The following is a 21,776-nucleotide window of genomic DNA, read 5'->3' as shown; positions in this document are numbered from 1 at the left end:
AAAATAAATAAGTTGTTGGAAGCTCTGAATTCCAAGCATGAGGTTTGTTGTTAAGCAGCCACAAGTTATTTTTCCTTATACATGTAATTGTTGGACAGTTGCGATTTTTGCAAACTTTATCATATTTGGAAATGATAGCCGTGACTTTTTAAGAAATTCATTTACAAACTGGTCAATTGTAACTGAGTAAACATTAAAAGTCATAAAATAATTCCGTAAAGGGACAAATCTAAATAGCCATGCCGACTAGTTACACAATTTAAAGAAACTCATCTTCGCACTGTGATTTAGTACAACACAAATAGATGGTGAGCTATGATGGTAACTCTATGCATATTTACCTTGGTAAATAGTGAGCTATGATGGTAACTCTATGCATATTTACCTTGGTAAATAGTGAGCTATGGTGGTAACTCTATGCATATTTACCTTGGTAAATAGTGAGCTATGGTGGTAACTCTATGCATATTTACCTTGATAAATAGTGAGCTATGATGGTAATTCTATGCATATTTATCTTGGTAAATAGTGAGCTATGGTGGTAACTTTATGCATATTTACCTTGGTAAATAGTGAGCTATGATGGTAATTCTATGCATATTTATCTTGGTAAATAGTGAGCTATGGTGGTAACTCTATTCATATTTACCTTGGTAAATAGTGAGCTATGGTGGTAACTCTATGCATATTTACCTTGGTAAATAGTGAGCTATGGTGGTAACTCTATGCATATTTACCTTGATAAATAGTGAGCTATGATGGTAATTCTATGCATATTTACCTTGGTAAATAGTGAGCTATGGTGGTAACTCTATGCATATTTACCTTGGTAAATAGTGAGCTATGATGGTAGCTCTATGCATATTTACCTTGGTAAATAGTGAGCTATGATGGTAGCTCTATGCATATTTACCTTGGTAAATAGTGAGCTATGATGGTAACTCTATGCATATTTACTTTGGTAAACAGTGAGCTATGATCGTAACTCTATGCATATTTACCTTGGTAAAGCTAGTCATGGAATAATAATAGATGGTACACTTGTTACTTTAATACGTGAAAGTTTACAATCATATGACCAAAGACTCAAACTAAAATAAAATCACCAAAATTGGTTGACATGCATATCTGAAGACTTGAAAGCTTGTATATATCATGCATATGTAATCGCTATAGCAACTTCTGCTAACAGAAACTACGAAGCCCAGAGATATCTGTCATCACCTAGCAATTGAGCGAGTGCTTTGTTAAAAGGCTGATAGAAGGTTTCTAACAGTTTCCTTGTTTGAGGCAACATTTGTCCAGCTTTTTCGTATGATTTTCCAGCAAATGCTTTACTTTGTGATATTATCTTCTGGCCGATGATTTCTTCCGGAGAAACCTTCGTAAGATCAAGAAATGTAAATATTTTGTTTATAGAATCTAATTCTGATTGCTTGTAAGTCTCAAAGTGGACGATGTGGACCTGTGACGCTGGAAACACCTGGAATAGCAAAAGATAAATTTGAACAAACTAGCAAGACTGAAGAGAGTTGTTCGCTCATACATTCAAGGCATGTCACTTATGACTGAGCATGTCTTTAATTGACTACAGATATTTATGGCGTTCAAACTTTCATGAAAATTACTGTCTAGTAATGATAAGGCAATTACATCTGTTGAAAATCAGTTGTAATAGAATTTTCAGCTAATGCCGCTGTTTTCTCATTATTGTTAACAAGTTTTACACCCCAATACATATGTTAACGTTGTATGACTCCTCTCTGAAATGGTTTGACACTTTTGCTAACGTTTTTTTTAGTGTGTTGCCCTCCAGCAGGTTTAGAAAAGGCCCATATTTTAGTTATTAAATCATGAAACATATTTTATCGTCACACCATTTGCTTAAGCCTTTTGGACAGCGGAATTGCCACTCTTTTCTCTATTGGCTTCATCATCGGTCATTGAACTTTCGAACAAATCATTGAAGAATTATATTAATCAATGAGCTAAACTATGTAACAGGACTATAGTTAAACAACAAACCTTAAGCCAGTCCTTGAGCATTTCTGAATATATGCCTTGCATGAGGTTAACGGTAGAGCCAACTTTTTCTTTCAATTCAGGATCATAGACACAGTTCCTGATTTGCTTGTGGGCTATACAGTTATTAAATAGTTCTATTCCTCTTAGTACAATGTCATGAAAATCAATTTTTCCTGTAAATCGGTTAAAAAACAAATATGAAGAATAAAGCCTGTCTGCCGGATTACGTAAAATTGCGATAATTTTAGCTTGTGGCAATGTAGCTGCAATGTGATCGGCGACCAGTGATCCTTGAGCATCACTTCCTGTCACACTGTATATTGACCGGAAGTCGTTCCAGTACATAGTGTTTGGTGATCCGTCTCCAGTTATGGTTCTATGATGGCCAGAACCATTGATAAAACGTTGCGTTTTAGCAGCGATTTGGTCAGCAACGCTGTCAAAAAATGCGTAGTAATGCTTAAAAGGGACATTGGTTAGATTAGGGGTATGCTGTAACTTATATTCATCACTTTGAAGGCCTTTAGGAAATGTGTTATTCGATGAATAAAAGAATCGTCTTCTCGTCCACCATTGCAGCTCTTTAGCCATGGATAGTGCAACATCTGGATGTTTGCTAATTCTTTGGTAAAGATCAGTGGTTCCACATTTTTCCATTCCTGTCAAAAATAAAGTAGTGTACTCGCTTTTCTCTCGAGTTTAATTGGTATTTATTGGGTATATTAAGAAGACAAGCAAACAGGTTCGTTATACATACTAGTTACTTCCAATTTTCATCTCTTTCAGCAGTACAATAAAGTTATTTATAAGAGGAAAAAACAGTGAGCTTAAACAACACCTTCTGTAAACTTAACATTTATACTTTCATCCTGAAAGCTTTGAAGACAAACTGCAGCTTTTCAGTTGTAGATTAAACTAACTTTTAGCCAACTATAAAAGTTGAAGGTAATGGCATCCGCAAACCATAGAAATGTTAATCTGTGTTCTGCGCTCAACTACAAAGAATTCTAGAGCACCTTTTTATCTTACTTACACTCTCCTACTTATTCCAGACCCAACCAGTTACCTGTATTGATCTGGCCTGGGAAAAGATTACTTGAATAGTTCTAGAATCATCACTAAAACAAGGAACTTAAAAAAATGCATGAATTAAAATGGTTGTAGAACCGTAGAAATGAGATGGCACTGTTATGAAAGACTAAGAAATTCGGTGTATTGCTCCAACAATCCTCTCTCCTTTCTTCAACGCCTCCTCTGTTTTTCTCCTTTCACCTTTTCCTCTCACTCTTTCCCTCCTTTCTACCTTTCCTCCTTTCCTCCCCTTCCCTCCTCCCTGTTCCCTATTTCCCCTTTTCCACTTCCTTCCCTAACCCATTTTCTCCTCTTCTTTCCCATCTTGCCCCTTTTCCTCTTCCACCCCTTCTCATTTTTACTCCCTTCCCCTTTCCTCTTGCAGTAGATCTGTAATTGATTGACTAATCATACAGTGGATCACATTGGTGCTATTTAGCCATCGCTGCTTTTAAAAATTACCATTGGCTTATTATTTTAGTACAGAAAAAACTACACTAAAAAAACTGAGCTTGCTACAAAGATGTTCTTCTCAGACACAATGAATCGTGTTTGCTGATCTTATTAGTGTATAAATCCCTTCTAAGGCAGACTTTGACTTACGAGTGATGCCACTATATATCTTTAATAAAGTTTTCACTATCCCAATTTTAGTCTTCATTAAAGGCAGCTATAGACACCCCACAGCTTTTTAGCGTCGCCGCATCTTTGCTGTCAACAGATGTTACCTACCAGTTGAAAGGGTTTTATCAACAACTTTGCGTTACGCAATGAATGCTCTATCGATCTCTATTGCATGTGTAATGATTAGTCCCAAGTGATATGTGCAAAGATGAAGTATTGAATTAAACTCATTTCAAACTATTGTTACGGCGTGAAATTTATTTCCGAACTATTCTAAATAAAACCATTTACACGTGACATGCTCTAGCCAATTGTTATTGCGCTAGACCTAATATGAGTAGAACATAAATGTAATATGACTATAAAGATAATTTTAAGCGAAACTGGACCTAAACTACTCTGATTACAACAATTTTATCTTCCTTTTATAACTTTAGTTTGAAGATTTTCAGCTAACAATCGAACAAGCGATGAATGACATGGCTGCTTTTGACATCAATAAAGTTATTCCCGAATGTATAGATTTCAGTTCCACTTTTTGCCTAGACTGCGTATGTCTACCTATGCTACTAGCTGACAGCAACAGATTATGTTAGTCATTCTCGGAATACACGAGTAGTCATTTGGATCAACATATACAAGTAGACGAAGCATTACTAAGCAAATCAGTCATCTATTCTCTATATTGGTATACCAACATAGGATAACTAAATAAACTAGATGTCTATTCTCTATATTGGTATACCAACATAGGATAACTAAATAAACTAGATGTCTATTCTCTATATTGGTATACCAGCATAGGATAACTAAATAAACTAGATGTCTATTCTCTATATTGGTATACTAGCATAGGATAATTAAATAAACTAGATGTCTATTCTCTATATTGGTATACCAGCATAGGATAACTAAATAAACTAGATGTCTATTCTCTATATTGGTATACTAGCATAGGATAATTAAATAAACTAGATGTCTATTCTCTATATTGGTATACCAGCATAGGATAACTAAATAAACTAGATGTCTATTCTCTATATTGGTATACCAACATAGGATAACTAAATAGAAGAACAATAGATCCTTTCTGTATTGGTGCAACAGAGCTCAGTGCTTGTTCCAACTAAACTTTGGCGCTAAGGCTCTGGTACATCGAGTCAAGTGCTTTCTATTTTTATGTTGTGTTGCCAACTTACCTATAATAAAGAAATATGGCAGACATCTCAACTGCTTGCGGGGACCAGTCCCATTTCTTTTTGACTGCCAATGTCTATGGAACGATTGAACCGCCGCTATGCTCACATCTGGTACCATGCGCTGTACGATGAGGTTCTTATAGACACTTTGGTCTGAGTCATCCTCACTCACCTGAAATCACACACAAAGCATATGAAATAGTTGATGTATAATCTTGAATCTCACTACAAATACATGCATTATGCATATGTATTTTGTTTTGTACATCGAAGATAAGTAGGCCTACATGTAAAAACTAGTAGGTATAGAATTTGGAAAACGTAACAAACGTGGAATACATAAATCGTATAAAATCATATGAATATGGATCACAAGATAGCTGTGCATGAAATATCAGCAACATAATATGCATAAATATGGGTCTAGGTATATGCACGGATGACATATTGTCACAGAAATATGTCTAAAATAAAAATAACCGAATGGGTATAAAAGATGAGTTTATGTTATCAAAATATGAATAGATGTGTATGAGATACAAAGTACAGAATATACATGTGGTATGACTAACTTGATGTAGCGCAATAAACACTTTAATATTCATAGAACCTGAGTCAATATACATGGAATAGGAATATAATTAATTATTTCATAATTAATTATATCGACGTGGCATGATGACTATGTGGGGTGAAAATATATACAAATGGCTGCAACAGGAATGCATGTCTCGCGTTCACACATTAGCTAATTATGAAAGTTAACATTGTTATTCATATTTCTATGTTTTGTCAACAAAATGGAGTCTCTATGTCGCAGCTTTAAGCTTGCATCATGAGTGTTTTTGTGTTCAATACTGAACTTTTCTATCAAAGTAAATGCTGAAAGACAAAATATCCTCATTGTATTAGTTCTAAATAGATGTACTCTTGATATGCTGTCAGTTAACTTTCAAAATGAATAACATACGAGTCACGTAATATGCATGAGTTCGCACATGTAACGTTTATGTAGTTGCCTGCTTCATTTTTCGAAGCGTTGACTCGCTCATGTCTCTATTTGCTGTTAAGCAGAACTAGCTTTTGACTATCTGAAGCAGAATTTCACTACAATCTTTAATCTCCCCTCTGAGTGGGTGTTTACTAACCCGTGTTAACTCTCAGCCTGCTTACAATATATATATGTAGGCAAATCCTTTGAACGCATATAGAAATAAGTCTATGGTTATTAGTACCTAAGCTGCTTTGAGTTGCTTGCTTTCCAGCTTTGTGCTACTTGACCACACTACACTATATGAAGGCAACGGTCAGCCTCTATAGTTACCGTATATGAACAAAGCAAACAAACCTTAGTTTAGCCGTGTCAAAAGAATTTGCTTAGTTTTTTGTATCAGGGCGCAAGGTGAGAGGTCTCTCAAACAACAAGCATGGTTAGAGTAAAGAAGATTGTAATTTAGTCCGGCATAACTTGCAGGATAAGGGATAGGAGTGGCAAACCTTTTAAAGTTCTGAGTAGCAACACTGTTCTATCATTAGACTAAAAAGGGTTGACAATTTCTATATTTAAATGAGAAGTCTTTGTATGGGAGCTTGAGAGTGGGATCTTTGTGTTGTATAGACTTCAAAATTGCCTGTCAGAATCGCTTGAAAACATGCGTGTAGAATACTCACCTCTCGGCAAAGCTTGTGAAAACAATTCTTTTCAACATTTATAATATTTTAAAAAATTCATTTTGCTTAAGTTGAAGTTTATTGCATTTTGAAGAATAGGCTCTATGAGCCACTATCTTGAATACTTACAAATTGATTTTATGGTGAATTCTAACAACAAATTTTTGCTTTTTAAAATGTTATAATTGGTTTCAAAATACGCTCAGATATCTGTGAAACTTTGTTCATTTATAAAGTGTATGAATTAAATTGCTATTCCTTTATTTGCTCCTTTTGGGGCAATTATCAGTTTTACTGTTTTCAACCGAATATAAATTTAGTAGTTTACAGCCTTCTTTGCTCATATTATAAATTTACCTGCTCATTTGGGATTAATGAACTGTGATATTTCTTTGTCATTGATTATGAAACAACCATGCAACAATGATGAAACAACAATAATCATTTGTTAATGATCATTGTTGCTTCATCTAAAAAGCCTCATTAAACTTACATATATTTATTCCTCTGACATCACAACTCTTTACTAAACTTTTTAATTAATGCTGAGAAAATGGAAGCCAGAACAATAATTTTTTCCTAATAAATGTAGGCCGAAGCTGAGAAACTGTTTTGTGACACACGACTCTCAGTATTTATGTTATAAACGTTGATATGGATTCAGTGCTATGAACCTTTGTTGTTGTGTGACATGTCTAGCAATTACTACTCTGCCTCCATATATTTTATGTGTCTTTCAATAATATACTAAGGAGACATTTGTTCTTCCTGATGTAATCACATCTTTTTATTACCTCCGATGTGACTGGCTTTATTTATAAATCTATGTGGATGGTTCGAAAAGTAATGCCTATTACACTATGAACACGCCGGTTTTCACTAGATTTGTTTCCTCTTTGAAGAACATATTTAGTCATGCATTTATGTCATTGCGATCCATAAATTAGCTTTCTCTGTGCCCTGCATTTCCATAATTCCGTTTTTAAATGGCTGTCTCAACCAATATGTGTAAAAGCCAAGTTGTTTGTACTGATGAAGAAGGCATTTCATAGTCAATGATTCTCCACTGATAGAAGAGTTAAAACAGTTGTAAAATATATTACCTTCACACACAACCATCTTCCTTTTATGAGGCTAAAATACAAGCTCTTACAAAACTCTGGACAGCTGCCTTGGACAATGGTTGTATGTTGAAAAACATACCGGTAATCTGGCCATTTTAATAAGCATTTCATGTCTGCTAACAATGAAAACTCTCTATTCGTATACAACGGGCATGACTTTTTGAACCACCGTCATAGCATGATACAACTTTACGCCATCATATGAGCACCAGAATAAAGCTGAGTATGTATCACACGAATACGTACATCATATGAGCACCACAATAAAGCTGAATATGTATCACACGAATACGTACATCATATGAGCACCACAATAAAGCTGAATATGTATCACACGAATACGTACATCATATGAGCACCACAATAAAGCTGAGTATGTATCACACGAATACATACATCATATGAGCACCAGAATAAAGCTGAGTATGTATCACACGAATACGTACATCATATGAGCACCACAATAAAGCTGAGTATGTATCACATGAATACGTACATCGTATGAGCACCACAATAAAGCTGAGTATGTATCACACGAAGACGTACATCATATGAGCACCACAATAAAGCTGAGTATGTATCACACGAATACGTACATCATATGAGCACCACAATAAAGCTGAGTATGTATCACACGAATACGTACATCATATGGAATAGATTAGATGAGATAAACACAAAGGAAAGAGATAAGCTCAGCAAAATTCTTCTGAGTAATTACAGATACTTCAGCTGGTCTATTGCTAAACTAAGATAGCTAATAAAATGGAACAACCTCAAGAAAGAATATACATTGTAAAATACTTTTAAAGAATTTATTGATATTTTCTTCATTCTTATCCGACTAAATTTTTATCCATTTATTTGTATCATTTAGTTTGAAGAATGCATAAAACTTTTAAAAGTTGCCAAAGACAAAGAAACATAGTATTATTAATAACCATAATCTATAAATCTCGATGTTTCTTCGTCTGTAACTCCATCTGTATCGATAATGTTTCAGGAATGAGATAAATGCTGTGAACTGAATTTGAACTCACAACCTACAGTTCTGCAGACACCTATAATGTATCCAATACACTACACTGTCCACCGTCCAACTCCAATAACCTTGAAACATGCTTGGAATACATACATGCCAATCTTTCATGGCTTCACCTTGAACACTGCAGCTAACGTTATGCGTAAAGCCATACCTGTGAAGCCATACCAGAAGAAAAATGCACGCCCATTCATGAAGCAAAATGTGTAAACTCGTATAGCCCGACAAGACTATTGCAATCAGTATTGATCTGTAGTAGGCAGTGCAGCTACTACGGTATGAATTACACAAAAATAAACACAGTACACAGAAATAAATAAACACCTTAATTTAAAGGTTAGAATAGTAGATGTTGTATATGTTGATTGAAAGTAAATTTTCTGTGCAACAACCTTTTTATTACCCGTGCAACGCCGGGTATCCTTCTAGTATATATGTATAAATATTACTTTATTCGCAAAAATTACATTATAGTTACTATTCATAATTATAATATAATTATATTATAATATAATTATATTATAATATAAAAACCTTCTATGTTTTATTATATTTTACTGTGTTATAATATATTGTGCGTTATTCTGTTATATCATATTAATCTGCTTTATAGAATCAATCTTACATGCCATCTAGTATTACTATCATCAATGACATAGAGTTGCCCTTATTTAATCTAGTTCATTATATGAATTTACTATAGTTTCCAGTTAGATGTAAATAGATTTTCACCAAAACCAATAGAAAGCCATCCGCCATATTACATAATCTGTAACATACCTGTTCATAGAAGCAGGGGTTCTTGAACCGAGGATCAAAAGGTGGCAACTTATAGCAGAGCATGTTCTCAAAGCAAACTCCTTTGTTACATAGCGTCGCATTGCAGCCTTTCGTTTCCCTTACCACTGTTGCGCTGTCATTCACATTTTGGTATGCAGTCTGCACATGCGCGACCTCTTGAACTTTTTCTGTCACATTGTATGATTGAATGTATCGATGATCGGAGAAGTCATTCAGCGAGACATGTCGAGTTATATTTGAAACTTGGTCAGCGATCTCCCCAGGATTAATGATTATCTCTTGCGGGACATATTTGAAGCGATGCGTGTTGTAAAACTCTGCTTTAGGACTCAGCAGTTTTGCAATACAGCCCGTAGAAAGTACGAGAAAAAGAAAAAAACTTCCAACAAATTTCTTTTTAGTAAGCAGCCTAGTAAAATGTATTTTAGAGAAGCTGAGTGACTCTAGCTCAAAATAGAGTGTGATAGTCTTGAGTGATTTGCTATACTCCATGTTAGTGTTTGCCTGAAGATCCCTGATGAAATATATAATATCCCGTTGCATAGACATACGTTGTAGTGATGTTGGAGCGATTCATTCTCTACGCTGACATATATCAGTCGAAAAGATGCTGCAAAATACATCACCTTTCTCGTCTCTTACTCTTCCTGGTCTTCATTTCTCGATTTATACGAATCCAAAGTCAATGGCTTCTGAGACAAACCAAAGTGTGACTAACTAACGGCCTTGACAAAGCTACGTACTTGACAACTAAACTTGAAATCATTAGCCTCGGTAATGCCCAGCGATGTCTAGCATTCTAGCAAAGATCAATATGCTTAACTAGTCTCGTAGCTAGACTTAATAAAGGTGTTTGAATAGGGCAAACATTATGTATTGTCATTTCTGGCGAACAATTGATAGCCCATAACGCTTGACTGTAAATCTTTTGTTTCGTGCATTAGCAAAAGTTATTCAAATTAATGAAAATTAGTTTCTGTCAACAGAACACTGTCAGCTCCTAATCAATTCATAAGATTGCTATTTATCATAAATGAAACAATATGTTTATAATTTTCAAAGTGTTTTGCAGTCAGTTTATACTACGCTTCAAATATATAAGCAAACTAGCTGTGCCACCTGGTGTTGCCCGCGTAATAGAAGAGTATTTGGACAGAAAATTGAGTTGTATTCAAAATATAACAACATTTCTCTTTCTAAATTTCAAACTGCATATCATTAGAAAAGTGTTTAGTGTAGTTGAAATAAATTAAGAGAAAAATAAAAACAACTGTAAAAGTTTTCAAACTTTGTCAAACATCTGTAACTTTCAAGCTGTTAGCCAGGCACATAGCCAATGGAAAATTCTAGTAAGCTGCTTAATAAGATAGGCTTCTAATGGTGGTAAGCTATGACTTTGCGTCTGCATTGTTGTCCAGCTACAACTATTCTAATAATTGCTATAGCCGGACAATCAATCCTACAAACAGACAAACTTTGAGAAATATATATATATATAGATTACAGACAGGCAGTTGTATCTGCTGCCATGACAATTTAGGACAAGCTAGGGCAGTTTCACCGGCGGCATCTTGCTTTAAATTCTGAGTAATTTATGATAGCTTTTCTGCAGACAACTTAGATATGCGAGTTGAGTGTGAAAAGCGAATGAAAGCTGACTGCTGACTTGCTAAAATCAATAACATCATAGAATTTATGCGTTGAATGATACATCTCAATGGCTAAAGACGGCAAACATGTTCATATTGAGCTTTAAACTGTACCAACTCACCGTCGAGAAAATCAATAGTTTAAGTTTAAAATCAATCTCAAGATACTGTTTCACATGAATGACATTTAAGAAGCGATGCAACCTTATATGAACACTTTTTTATTTTAAAAAAGAAAGTTATAAGAACATAAAAAACTTATATAACTTATTTGAGTTAACGAGAACTTGTTTCAAAAACCGCTTTTTAACATCTAAAACATTTACTAAGGCTGACACTTAAAACCACTAGCAACCGTATGTAATGCTTAAATTAACTGATTGAGTTGAGAGAATTTTTTTATCCTAAATCTGACACTATCAATTTTTAAAGAACTTAATTGGAGTCCAGAAAGAAGCCCTCAGAGATCTAATGTTTTAGGCTAGCTTTATCAGTAGCCTTTGCTTCATTCTCAAGCTGTTCCAAAGAAAATAGACGCTTTTATAAAGCACAAAACAAGGTGAGAAAAGAAACACAATATAATGTGTTGGCACGGTTAATATATATCATTAGATTTTTGCAAATATTTATCATAAGTTAGGTCGCTTAAACAGCTGACAGAAACAACCTTTGCTGCTGTTTTATTACCCTACAGTAGATAGACTTGGTTTAGTTATACACAGAGCATGCTGGCTTTTAAAATTGTTTATTCTAAACAGACTCCAATTTTTTTACTGTCTGCAAGTGCGACCTGCTTGAGCCCAAACTTTACAACACATTAGAGAAGGCAAATGACATGTAATATTTGTTCCATTTGTTGCCATAAACCAAGATATTATATTGTCAGGTAATTTTTAAGAATGAGAATCTAGCTGTGAATATAGAAGAATTTTAGAGACTAATTGACAATTTTTCCATAGCTTTCCATAAATCATGCTGCGCTCATGTATACATTATGCATATGTATTATTTAAATTATCTAAACTGGTAACACTATTTGTAAACGTATTTATAAAACTTTCCAGCATAATAAATAGTTCAATTACTATCAACAAGCTATCAAAGCCACGTATATATTTAAACCTCTACAAAGTATTATTGGGCCTTTCAGGTCAAGATTTGTAGCTTTACATGTAATATAGCCAGCTTTTAGTTTATATTCTATCAAATATAGCTAGGATTTGTTATTTTATCTGAGAATTATACAAGCATCATAGCTTAGCTTTTCCTTTGTCTAGGCAAAGTTAAGAACCAAAGAACATGGTGGTTATGTAATTGCTGTTAATGTAGACCATAGCAAAGCGTCACACATGGAGAATGTATACATTGGTCTTTGATATTTAACTGGTGACCTCGGTGCATGATGTGATGCCCTTTACATTCGGTCAAAGTTGTTATAACAAGACATAATGTTATGTAGTGGTATGTAACATAACATTACATAACACAGCTTACTCTAATATAGCATAGTGTAACATAACATAGCTTAACATAACATAGAATAACATAGCATAGAATAACATAGCATTTAATATAATATAATGTGTATATTAAAACTCCACTCCAATGTCCATCTGTTAACTAGAAAATTTCATCCTTGAGAATATTTTTGTAAATCAATTCAAAACCTGATTCATTGATCGTTAGTTGCTAGCATTATATCTAAAATGATAATTTACATTTGCACTGTAATGTTTGTATAACGCATAATATTAGCAAGTTGCCATGAAGGAACATTTAACATTTGGTAGGCATGTTAGTCAGTGAAGAGCCCATGCACATAACATGATTTACGAGTCTTGAGAAAGTTTCACAACCAGTTTATTCCCAAAACGATACACAATGAAAAATTAGACAAGATTGTATGCATGATAAAGAGGTGTAATGCATGTAGTGTGAAATGCAATATATACTTGTGATAGCAGTTACGCGTATGTAGTAGAATAAAATAAAACTTATTTTAGAATATAACAAACACAACATGAGCTAATTATAATGATATATAGCCTCATTCAAATAACAGCAGATGCCACTGAAATTTCAAACTGAAAGTTGTTAATAATTTTTTTCCCATTTGTTAGTTGTCTTCTCTCGAAAGAAGTGGTAAGTTGAAATAGAATAGAAAAATGGAAAAACAATTACTTTAGGAGTTGTCTACTGTTTCTAAAGCCGGTTTGAGTAGACCGAGGTTATGACAAGAACGTGTGGTACAGTAGCGTCCCTTTGAGCAAGAGTAGATGACAGTATTCTACAGAACATGGCGTCGCCTGTATGGCGTAGTTTCTGCTCTCAGCTCATCAAAACATCTAGATTTAGAGAGTTGAAATGCTCAAAATCCTTGATTGCAGGATCGGTTGCGAATGGTAGGTGTTAAAGTTTTAGCATAATTAAAAATTAATGTTCTAGCTCTACTCATCCTTCTATTAGACCAACTGCTGTGCCAAGTTTAATAAGCTAACTCTCTAAACTTTTATAGTTTTAGCTAAGAATAATCTAGTGTTTTTATTTTATATACAATTATTAAAATAGCATTGAAAGCAGTTATCGTATTCATTGTCAGGGTACTATCACATGAGTTTGTTTTGTATATTTTCAAACAAATTGTAGTGATTTGAAGTACTCGAGCTTTTGATTTGTTATAATGTCTTTCCACTTAGACCTACTGCACATACCTGCCAACTCTCACGCATTGGGCGTGAGACTCGCGCAATCACCCCAAAGAAAAAATGAAAATGCGTGAGAAATGCGTGAGATTTTTGCCCCAATTTCCACAACTGTATATATACTATCATTGATACATCAACTGCCCCAAAACCAAATCTCACGCATTGCCCCACTCTTGGGTTGGCAGGTCTGCTACTGCATTTTATGTAAACTCGAGTTCCTTGGTGTAACCGACCTTGGGGTCTTTACTTTTGAATTTTTTACCTGGTTTGCTTTCATGTTATTTTACATGAGTCATTTCTTTACTCAAACCTTTCATGATCAAGTAATTTTGGTAACAGATTGTCTGAGTTGGTAAAAACAGTAGTTATAAGTTTTTGTTCCATTAGTAGAAGTTCTGCAGGAGAGTTCTGTCTTAGAATTGAAGCATAGTAATATGATAACGCTGCAAGATATGAATCGGGCTCTTTTTTGAGCATCCTCTATTGTTTGCGCCGCTTTCTCCCCCCAGCTCTGTTTCCCTGTGGATGTAGAGGGCTGTTGGTTAAGCCATGTTTATTGGAAAACACCTTGAATTTCTTGGATGCATATTGTAGTCCATTGTCTGAAATTATGCAATCTGGCATTCCGTGATATGAAACCGCGCTCTTCAAGTGCGCAGTGATGTTCCTAAATGACATAATTCCTCAACAATGCAATTTTAGGGAATCTGGAGTAATGATTTATGACCAGTAAGTAAACCTGACCTCTGAAATGAAATAGTACTGAATCAAGAATTTGCCAGAGCTTTTGCGAAGTTGCAGAGAGGTCTTAGGGGCTCTGCTATTTAATTGGATTCTCTCGCAAGTTTCATACTGACCAACCATCGCCTCAATAGCTTATTCTATAGCAGACTATCACACGCTGTTGGCCACGATGTATGTCCTTTAAGACCTTCATTCTTTGATTGAGAGGGATGACTAGACGGCTCTCCAACATCAGAAAACCTTGGTTTACTGCCAGACAATTCTCCTCTCATAATATACATGTAATTGTAATCAGGATTCTCCCTAGGTGGGGCGGAGGGCTGCACTGCCCCAACCATATTTTGTGCCCACTGCATCTAACGAGCCCTTTAGACTGAGCGCTCATGGCAACAGATGAACTGTAAAGATGAGTCTATTCAGCAGAGCTCAATTTTTACTCTAGACATTTAATAAAGGTGCAGCAAGGCATAAATGTTGAAAAGCCAAAAAATCTCCCTCGACCAGCTGATATATTTTGCTAGCAGTTGAAATACCGTAAAACCTCTATTTAAATGCCATGGCGCTCTATTTTTCAACCTTTTTTTTAATGGCGCTTGATTAGAGGTGACAGTCAAATAGAGGGTAGCATTGTATTTTTCAAATAGCTGGTCAGACTTTTGGGAAAATAAATTTAACCTATTTACGGATGAAGTGAATGTCACCTATATTTTGCACTCACCTTCTGACCAGATGCGACATTAACCCTTCTGGATGCATCAAATTTACTAACGTACCTCCATCTTGTCGTAGGTGTCTAAATATGCATTGGAAGCTGAGCAATGTTTCTAATACCAGTTGATATTTATTGCTTGCAATTAACCTGTCATGATATTACAGCTTGTAACCTCTGTTGCAAATTGTTGGAGCTTTCAATTATTCTACATTTGAAGGAATATTTTTATTTTATAAGCTCATAGCACTTGTTGATATGTTTGCTACAGTTTGCAGCCAAACCGGCTTTTTATGTGCAACAGAAGAAGAGTTACGGGTGTCGATCCGTTGTAGGTTCAGTTCACCGCAATGATGCTATCAAATATATGCTATAAATCTGCAAATTTATAAGTTACATAATAATTATAATAACCAATCAAATGCTACAAATATATCTTTAAGAATAGGTGACATAAACAAACCGTACTAATAATACATGCAGAAACAAAAAAGTAACATTTTTGAAATAAAAATATTTGCATCGATTGCTTTATTTTTCTCTATTTCATTTTCTGGCTGTTCAATACTTTCCACAGTCTTCTGACCTCAACTCTTCTGCATTGCTGAACTAGTCGATATTGGTTCAGCAATGCAAAACTTTTTTTTAGCAGAGCAAAGTTTTTTTAGCAGTGCCTAACTTTCACACGTTGCTTGTTGAATGAACTTTGCGAAAATCTTTGTTGGTTATTGTGACAAAAAGAACTTTTTTCTTACCTCGGAAAGAATGTACCTTTACTTCAAAAGCAAGGTATCTTCTTCTCCGAAAGAAATTACCTTCCTCAAATACCTTTATCTAAAACATTTTCATTATTAGTTGAGCTCGCAGCAGATGAGCTGAAGATATCAAAGTCTGTTTCGCTCCCCTCATAAAGGATGATCGGTTAGATTCATATCGATACCTTCCCAAGTGTTCATTGTTAGGTTAGGATGAGACTTGCCCTCACAAATAAGAAAGTTGTCAAACCGGTAAAAGCATCATGTACATGCATGGTGAAACATTGAGTACCTTGAGGAGATAGAACTGACTGCCTTGAAAGCATATAAATATTTCTTGTATTGGTTTGCAGGATGCAAAACAGAAATCTCTCGAGGGATGGCATCAGGCCCGAGAAAAATTGTCATCACACCCACCAAATTTCAATGGTTCCGTTTCAAGAATGATCTTCATTTTTACCTTATGCTCACCGGCTTGCCGCTAGGAGCTTGGATTTTCTATGCGAATTTCATTCAAGGTAAATGTACTTAGTACTTGTCGTATGAAGTATTTTGGATATGCAGTGCTCCCATTTACTTATTTTCATGAAGTTACGCTAAAATTATATGCAGAGTTTGAAGGCATAAAATATGTGATGTTAGATGGTAGGCATGTGATATTTGCTGTTTCGCAAGACCACTACTAGCAAATGCTGGCACTAACTTAGAGTACAGTAGGCGCTCCTAAAACGTAAATACTTCATTTCAGGAACATTTACGTTATAGGGAATTTACGTTATACGAACAGTAAACTACATGTAAATTTCCAAGTCCGTTCCAAGATATTTCCAAACTCACCTCTTTGGCCTTACAAAAAGGAAAAAACTAGACTTAAACCATAACTGTTACATACAACTTTTATCGTACTTGCTAGGTAAATCAGACACGCTGATTCCGAATTTTTACTCAAAATAAAGATTGGTCCACTAACTTTCAGAGTAATGAAGGCTTTTTTACAGCGTTTTAATATCGGTCTCGAAAACAACACGATCGGCACAACAAGCTCCGCCCATAAATACGTGATACAACCTAGTTTTTTAGGAACGGAAGTTTGGGATGTTTAGTCTGATTTAGAATAATAGAGATGGGTGTCTTAAAACCTATTTTTATCTAAATCCAGCCTGTAAAATAATTTGTCTTTCATGAAAGGTATATAAACTATTTAAAATTGCTCGTAGCTTGTTACATGATGTTTAAATAGGCAAACGCCGAGAAAAATGAGCGCAAAAAGTGCGATTTAATCACAAGTTAGCGTAATTTTCGCGCTTTTTTGAGCTCATTTTCAAATATGCAATGTTAAATAGCTTATCTACCTTTCAGAAAAGACATTTTTAAAGCTTAATTTACGGTAGATAATAATGGATTTTAAAACACCCATCTCTGTTATTCTAAGTTGGTCTAAACATCCCTAACTTCCGTTCCTAAAAAACTAGGTTGTGTCACGTATTTATGGGTGGAGCTTGTTGTGCCGATCGTGTTGTTTTTGAGACCGATATTAAAACGCTGTAAAAAAGCCTTCATTACTCTGAAAGTTAGTGGACCAATCTTTATTTTGAGTACAAAATCGGAATCAATGTGTCTGATTTACCTAGTAACTACGATAAAAGTTGTACATGTACGTGACAGTTATGGTTTAACTTTTTAATTTGTTGGCTTTACCTTAACTGCAGTATTATTGGTTTGCATCGACAACTTTTCTCCTTTTTTATCACCTCCATTCGTTTTATGGTTCACGATTGTGGTGATTTTACAATAAGTTTTGTATTTTTTCGATATCATTGACAATGATTTGTTTATTTTTTAGGCAGCAGTCTATTCTGCAAGGGAAAACTAATTACAAATATTTTATACGTTTACAATGAAGTAGAATAAAAATATATTTTAACTATATAAGAACGGTCTGTACCTGGCCATTGTCTATCTGTATCTAGGGGCTCAAGGTTAAGATAAAATATTTGTTTTGATTATACTCCAACTTGTAATATTCAGATTGGTAGATCGTCGCTGTAACACCTGCACCAATCGCTCGCCTGTAAGTATTTATGAACAATTGCGCAGCTGCTTGTTTTGTCAACACGTCTAATGCTCTATCATGGCGAACTAGAATGTCATGGAACTTGTATATGTAACAGAGATAACGCTATATGTACGTATGTAGTTTTGTTTCACAAGTGCGTTGAGATAATGAAAGCTACGGCTAAAATCGAATTTGAGAACTTGCAACAATTTGACACTTTGTTATATGGAATTTTTTACGTAGTACAAAACAAAAACTTTACATAACTTTTTTATGTTATGTGGAGTTTACTTTATAGGAGGTATACATTTTAGGAGCGTCTACTGTGCCAGAATAATGGGCTCTAGAGCTATAGAATGCAATCTAACCTGTTAACAATTAATAACCAGTTAGTTAGCAATATCTATGATAGTTTATATCTTGTGATTCGTCGCATTTGTTACTGTTTTTAAGCTCCCTTTGTAGAATATGTATTTTAATCTATGTACTTGCTTTTTCCTTCTTTTTGTTTGTCATAGTCAAGTGATTGGTAAGGTACAACAAATACCCAATAATAGAATTTTCTTTAGCTGTCAGTGGCAGTCACTCGTGATAAGTATCACAAGCAGTCCGGTGGAAATACCATCTTCTTTTGATCTTCCATTTTCAAGCACTTCAGCGCCATTGAAAATGGTTATATCTGATTTTGGATGACCTGTTCAAATTTGGCAAATAATGCCCACACCTGTCTAATGCAGTCACTTGTAGACTAGAATGGTCACACAACACAGATCTCTCTCATGTTCGTCATGTTTTAGCATTTGTTTGATAAACCAACTAAAAACGGGTAAGCTAGCATCGAGTGCTTTCAGTCTGTATTTTTAATGACTTGTTAGGCATTTCTTGTCTGTAGGCGAAGCCGAATTGGCAGAGATACCAGAAGGCTATGAGCCCAAACACTGGGAGTACTACAAGGTAGGAGGGATGTTAGGATCTCAAACTAACTAGTTTTATGCACAATTATGCTGCAGCTCTATTCTTTTGACAGACAGTTAGAATGTGTTCCAAGCTATGAGAATACTGCACTACATTTACGCTGCTATATTTAACTATATAGTAATTTAAGCCATGGCTACAAGCTGACTAAAGCCATTATTTGTGGGGTTGATGTGTGAGACTGGTTGTTGTACTACTGTCTATGCCTGTAGTCAATGTGTGAGACTGGTTGTTGTACTACTGTCTATGTGTGTAGTTGATGTGTGAGACTGGTTGTTGTACTACTGTCTATGTGTGTAGTTGATGTGTGAGACTGGTTGTTGTACTACTGTCTATGCATATAGTTGATGTGTGAGACTGGTTGTTGTACTACTGTCTATGCATATAGTTGATGTGTGAGACTGGTTGTTGTACTACTGTCTATGTGTGTAGTTGATGTGTGAGACTGGTTGTTGTACTACAGTCTATGCGTGTAGTTGATGTGTGAGACTGGTTGTTGTACTACTGTCTATGCATATAGTTGATGTGTGAGACTGGTTGTTGTACTACTGTCTATGCATATAGTTGATGTGTGAGACTGGTTGTTGTACTACTGTCTATGCCTGTAGTCAATGTGTGAGACTGGTTGTTGTACTACTGTCTATTCCTGTAGTCAATGTGTGAGATTGGTTGTTGTACTACTGTCTATGCATGTAGTTGATGTGTGAGACTGATTGTAGTACTACTGTCTATGCATATAGTTGATGTGTGAGACATTGTTCCACTACTGTCTATGCAACCATTTTGGTCTTTGTCGGTGAAAACTTAGAGATTGTGTGATCTCCATGTTATGTGATTCGCCAAAAGGCTTAATTCCCAATGGAAAAAATCTGATTCCATATTGCCAATTTTCATTGCAAGCTGTCTTTTTTTACGCAGCTACAGTCTGCCAGTCTACATGTAGGCAAAGATATTTTTGCCTGATAAGTAAAATATTCTGGTATTAGTTGGAACTAATTGATCATGAAACTTAATAGTGAGCTACAAGTATTTAATTGGTTAATTGGTATTGATTAATTAATTAGTTGATCTATTGAAAACCAGTGTGTCTTTTGGGTTCTCCATTTTAGGACATTTAGCCATTCTTACAGCCGACCAATTTCAGCCTTAACTCATTTCCTTTTTTACTACAGCAAAATATAACAGTGTTAGTAGTTGGCACAAAGTATTTTACTATCACAAGCTGTGAATCCATAATGGACAATTCTCAGTGGTTAATCTATTTGTCAATTAACATTTCATTGAGTTATATTGTTGTACGTAGCCATAAGCGAGCTTTATGTTATGTATTCACGTCCTTACATGTGCACTCAGCTTGACATTATGCTTTCAAAACTGCAGTGCTATCAGAAAGAAGTGTGTCAACGCTATCACTAGCATATCCAACTATTATTAGACATGTAGTAGTTAAATGCTATAAAGGCCATCGTTGAATTTTGGTGAATGTTGACTAAAAGTTGATCTCCTCAACAGCATGCTCTCCTGGTATAACTATGGTGTTGTTCCTTGTCACGAGGGCCACAATGCCTGGATGTTTCTCCTACACCGTTCTAGAATAATTCAGTTGTGAACCTATGCTTTCTAAACACTGTTGGTCTATTTAGTAACGCGTGACTGATTTTTGTTTCCAAATTTACAACCATTCAAGCTTAAAATATCAGGCAACTGATTTATTATGCTATAAGATTTTGGTGTTCACGCCATCACTTCTCCCATATTTAGCACCCAATACGCCGTTGGTTTGCAAGATACATCTATGAGGATCCAGTCAAACTCTATGAAATGGAAGCTGCTGAAGCAGTTCTTGAATTTGAAGAAGCTCGTTGCAGGTATGTAACACATTCATACATAACTATTGCTGTGTTTGGTGAATATAACACTGGTTAAGTTTTGTGACTGCAGTGAGTATGCTGAACTTGGAAATGTTGCAGTGGTTGACCTATATTTATCGTATAATCAAGGCTCTATGTTACTGCTGCGTTGTATTGTAGAGCTCGAAGGAAACTGGTAAAAGATATGATACACAGTTATGACGACTATCGGGCTTATTATTTTGTGCCTGCTGTTGATCCAAGATTTACAGAGAGTGTGAGAGAGGGTGAGAAGCAAAGGGTGCACTTAGAAAGTGGCACAAGATAGAGACTGGCCACTCACTTCTTTTTTGTCAAGCAGCCTAGCATGGGTGTGACTAGAACAGGCATGGCGGTGTACCACATCAAGCTTTCTCTAGCCTTGTCACTCCACAGTTCTAGATAGATCTACAAGGCACTAAAATCTAATTTTAGATCTAAGACAGGCAGCTTGAGTAAGCAGTGTACAGGCTGCTATGTGTAAAAATATTTGGGCTGTGCTGTCTATGTGCACATACCTTTAGACAATTTGTGCTTGTTTGTCATCTTCCTAACAACTTGTACTATTTGGATTGTTGGGTGTGAGAATCTAATACATACAAATTATAATTTTTTACTTGACCTGTTTTGTACCACTACATCTGTAAAGGCTGTGTGTTTATTTGTAATGGTATGCTCAGTCCATCTAGTGATATGATAACTCCAAAATAGCACATGCTTCTGCATACAGCAGTTTG

The 21,776-nt window shown here is 35.3% G+C and overlaps 2 protein-coding genes across 2 annotated transcripts; one reads left to right on the top strand and one right to left on the bottom strand.

Annotated features, from left to right (window-relative positions):
- Positions 1–1,195: 1,195 nt before the first annotated feature.
- LOC137403682 (carbohydrate sulfotransferase 15-like) lies at positions 1,196–9,718 on the bottom strand. The gene is made up of 4 exons (XM_068089683.1): positions 9,537–9,718; positions 4,920–5,091; positions 2,026–2,684; positions 1,196–1,483 (listed from the first exon to the last, which is right to left on the bottom strand). The coding sequence occupies exons 1-4, from the start codon at positions 9,597–9,599 to the stop codon at positions 1,196–1,198; spliced, it is 1,182 nt and encodes a 393-aa protein (XP_067945784.1). The 5' UTR covers positions 9,600–9,718.
- Positions 9,719–13,492: 3,774 nt separating this feature from the next.
- Positions 13,493–21,655, top strand: LOC137405502 (NADH dehydrogenase [ubiquinone] 1 beta subcomplex subunit 5, mitochondrial-like). Its single transcript, XM_068091795.1, has 5 exons — positions 13,493–13,608; positions 16,473–16,637; positions 19,068–19,129; positions 20,912–21,018; positions 21,181–21,655. Exons 1-5 carry the CDS (start codon positions 13,503–13,505, stop codon positions 21,326–21,328), a joined length of 588 nt encoding a protein of 195 aa, XP_067947896.1. The 5' UTR covers positions 13,493–13,502; the 3' UTR covers positions 21,329–21,655.
- The last annotated feature ends 121 nt before the right edge of the window (positions 21,656–21,776 follow it).

Source organism: Watersipora subatra, chromosome 9 (genome assembly GCF_963576615.1).
Source record: "Watersipora subatra chromosome 9, tzWatSuba1.1, whole genome shotgun sequence".
In the NCBI taxonomy this organism is placed as follows: domain Eukaryota; kingdom Metazoa; phylum Bryozoa; class Gymnolaemata; order Cheilostomatida; family Watersiporidae; genus Watersipora; species Watersipora subatra.
This window is presented reverse-complemented; position numbering and strand designations above follow the sequence as displayed.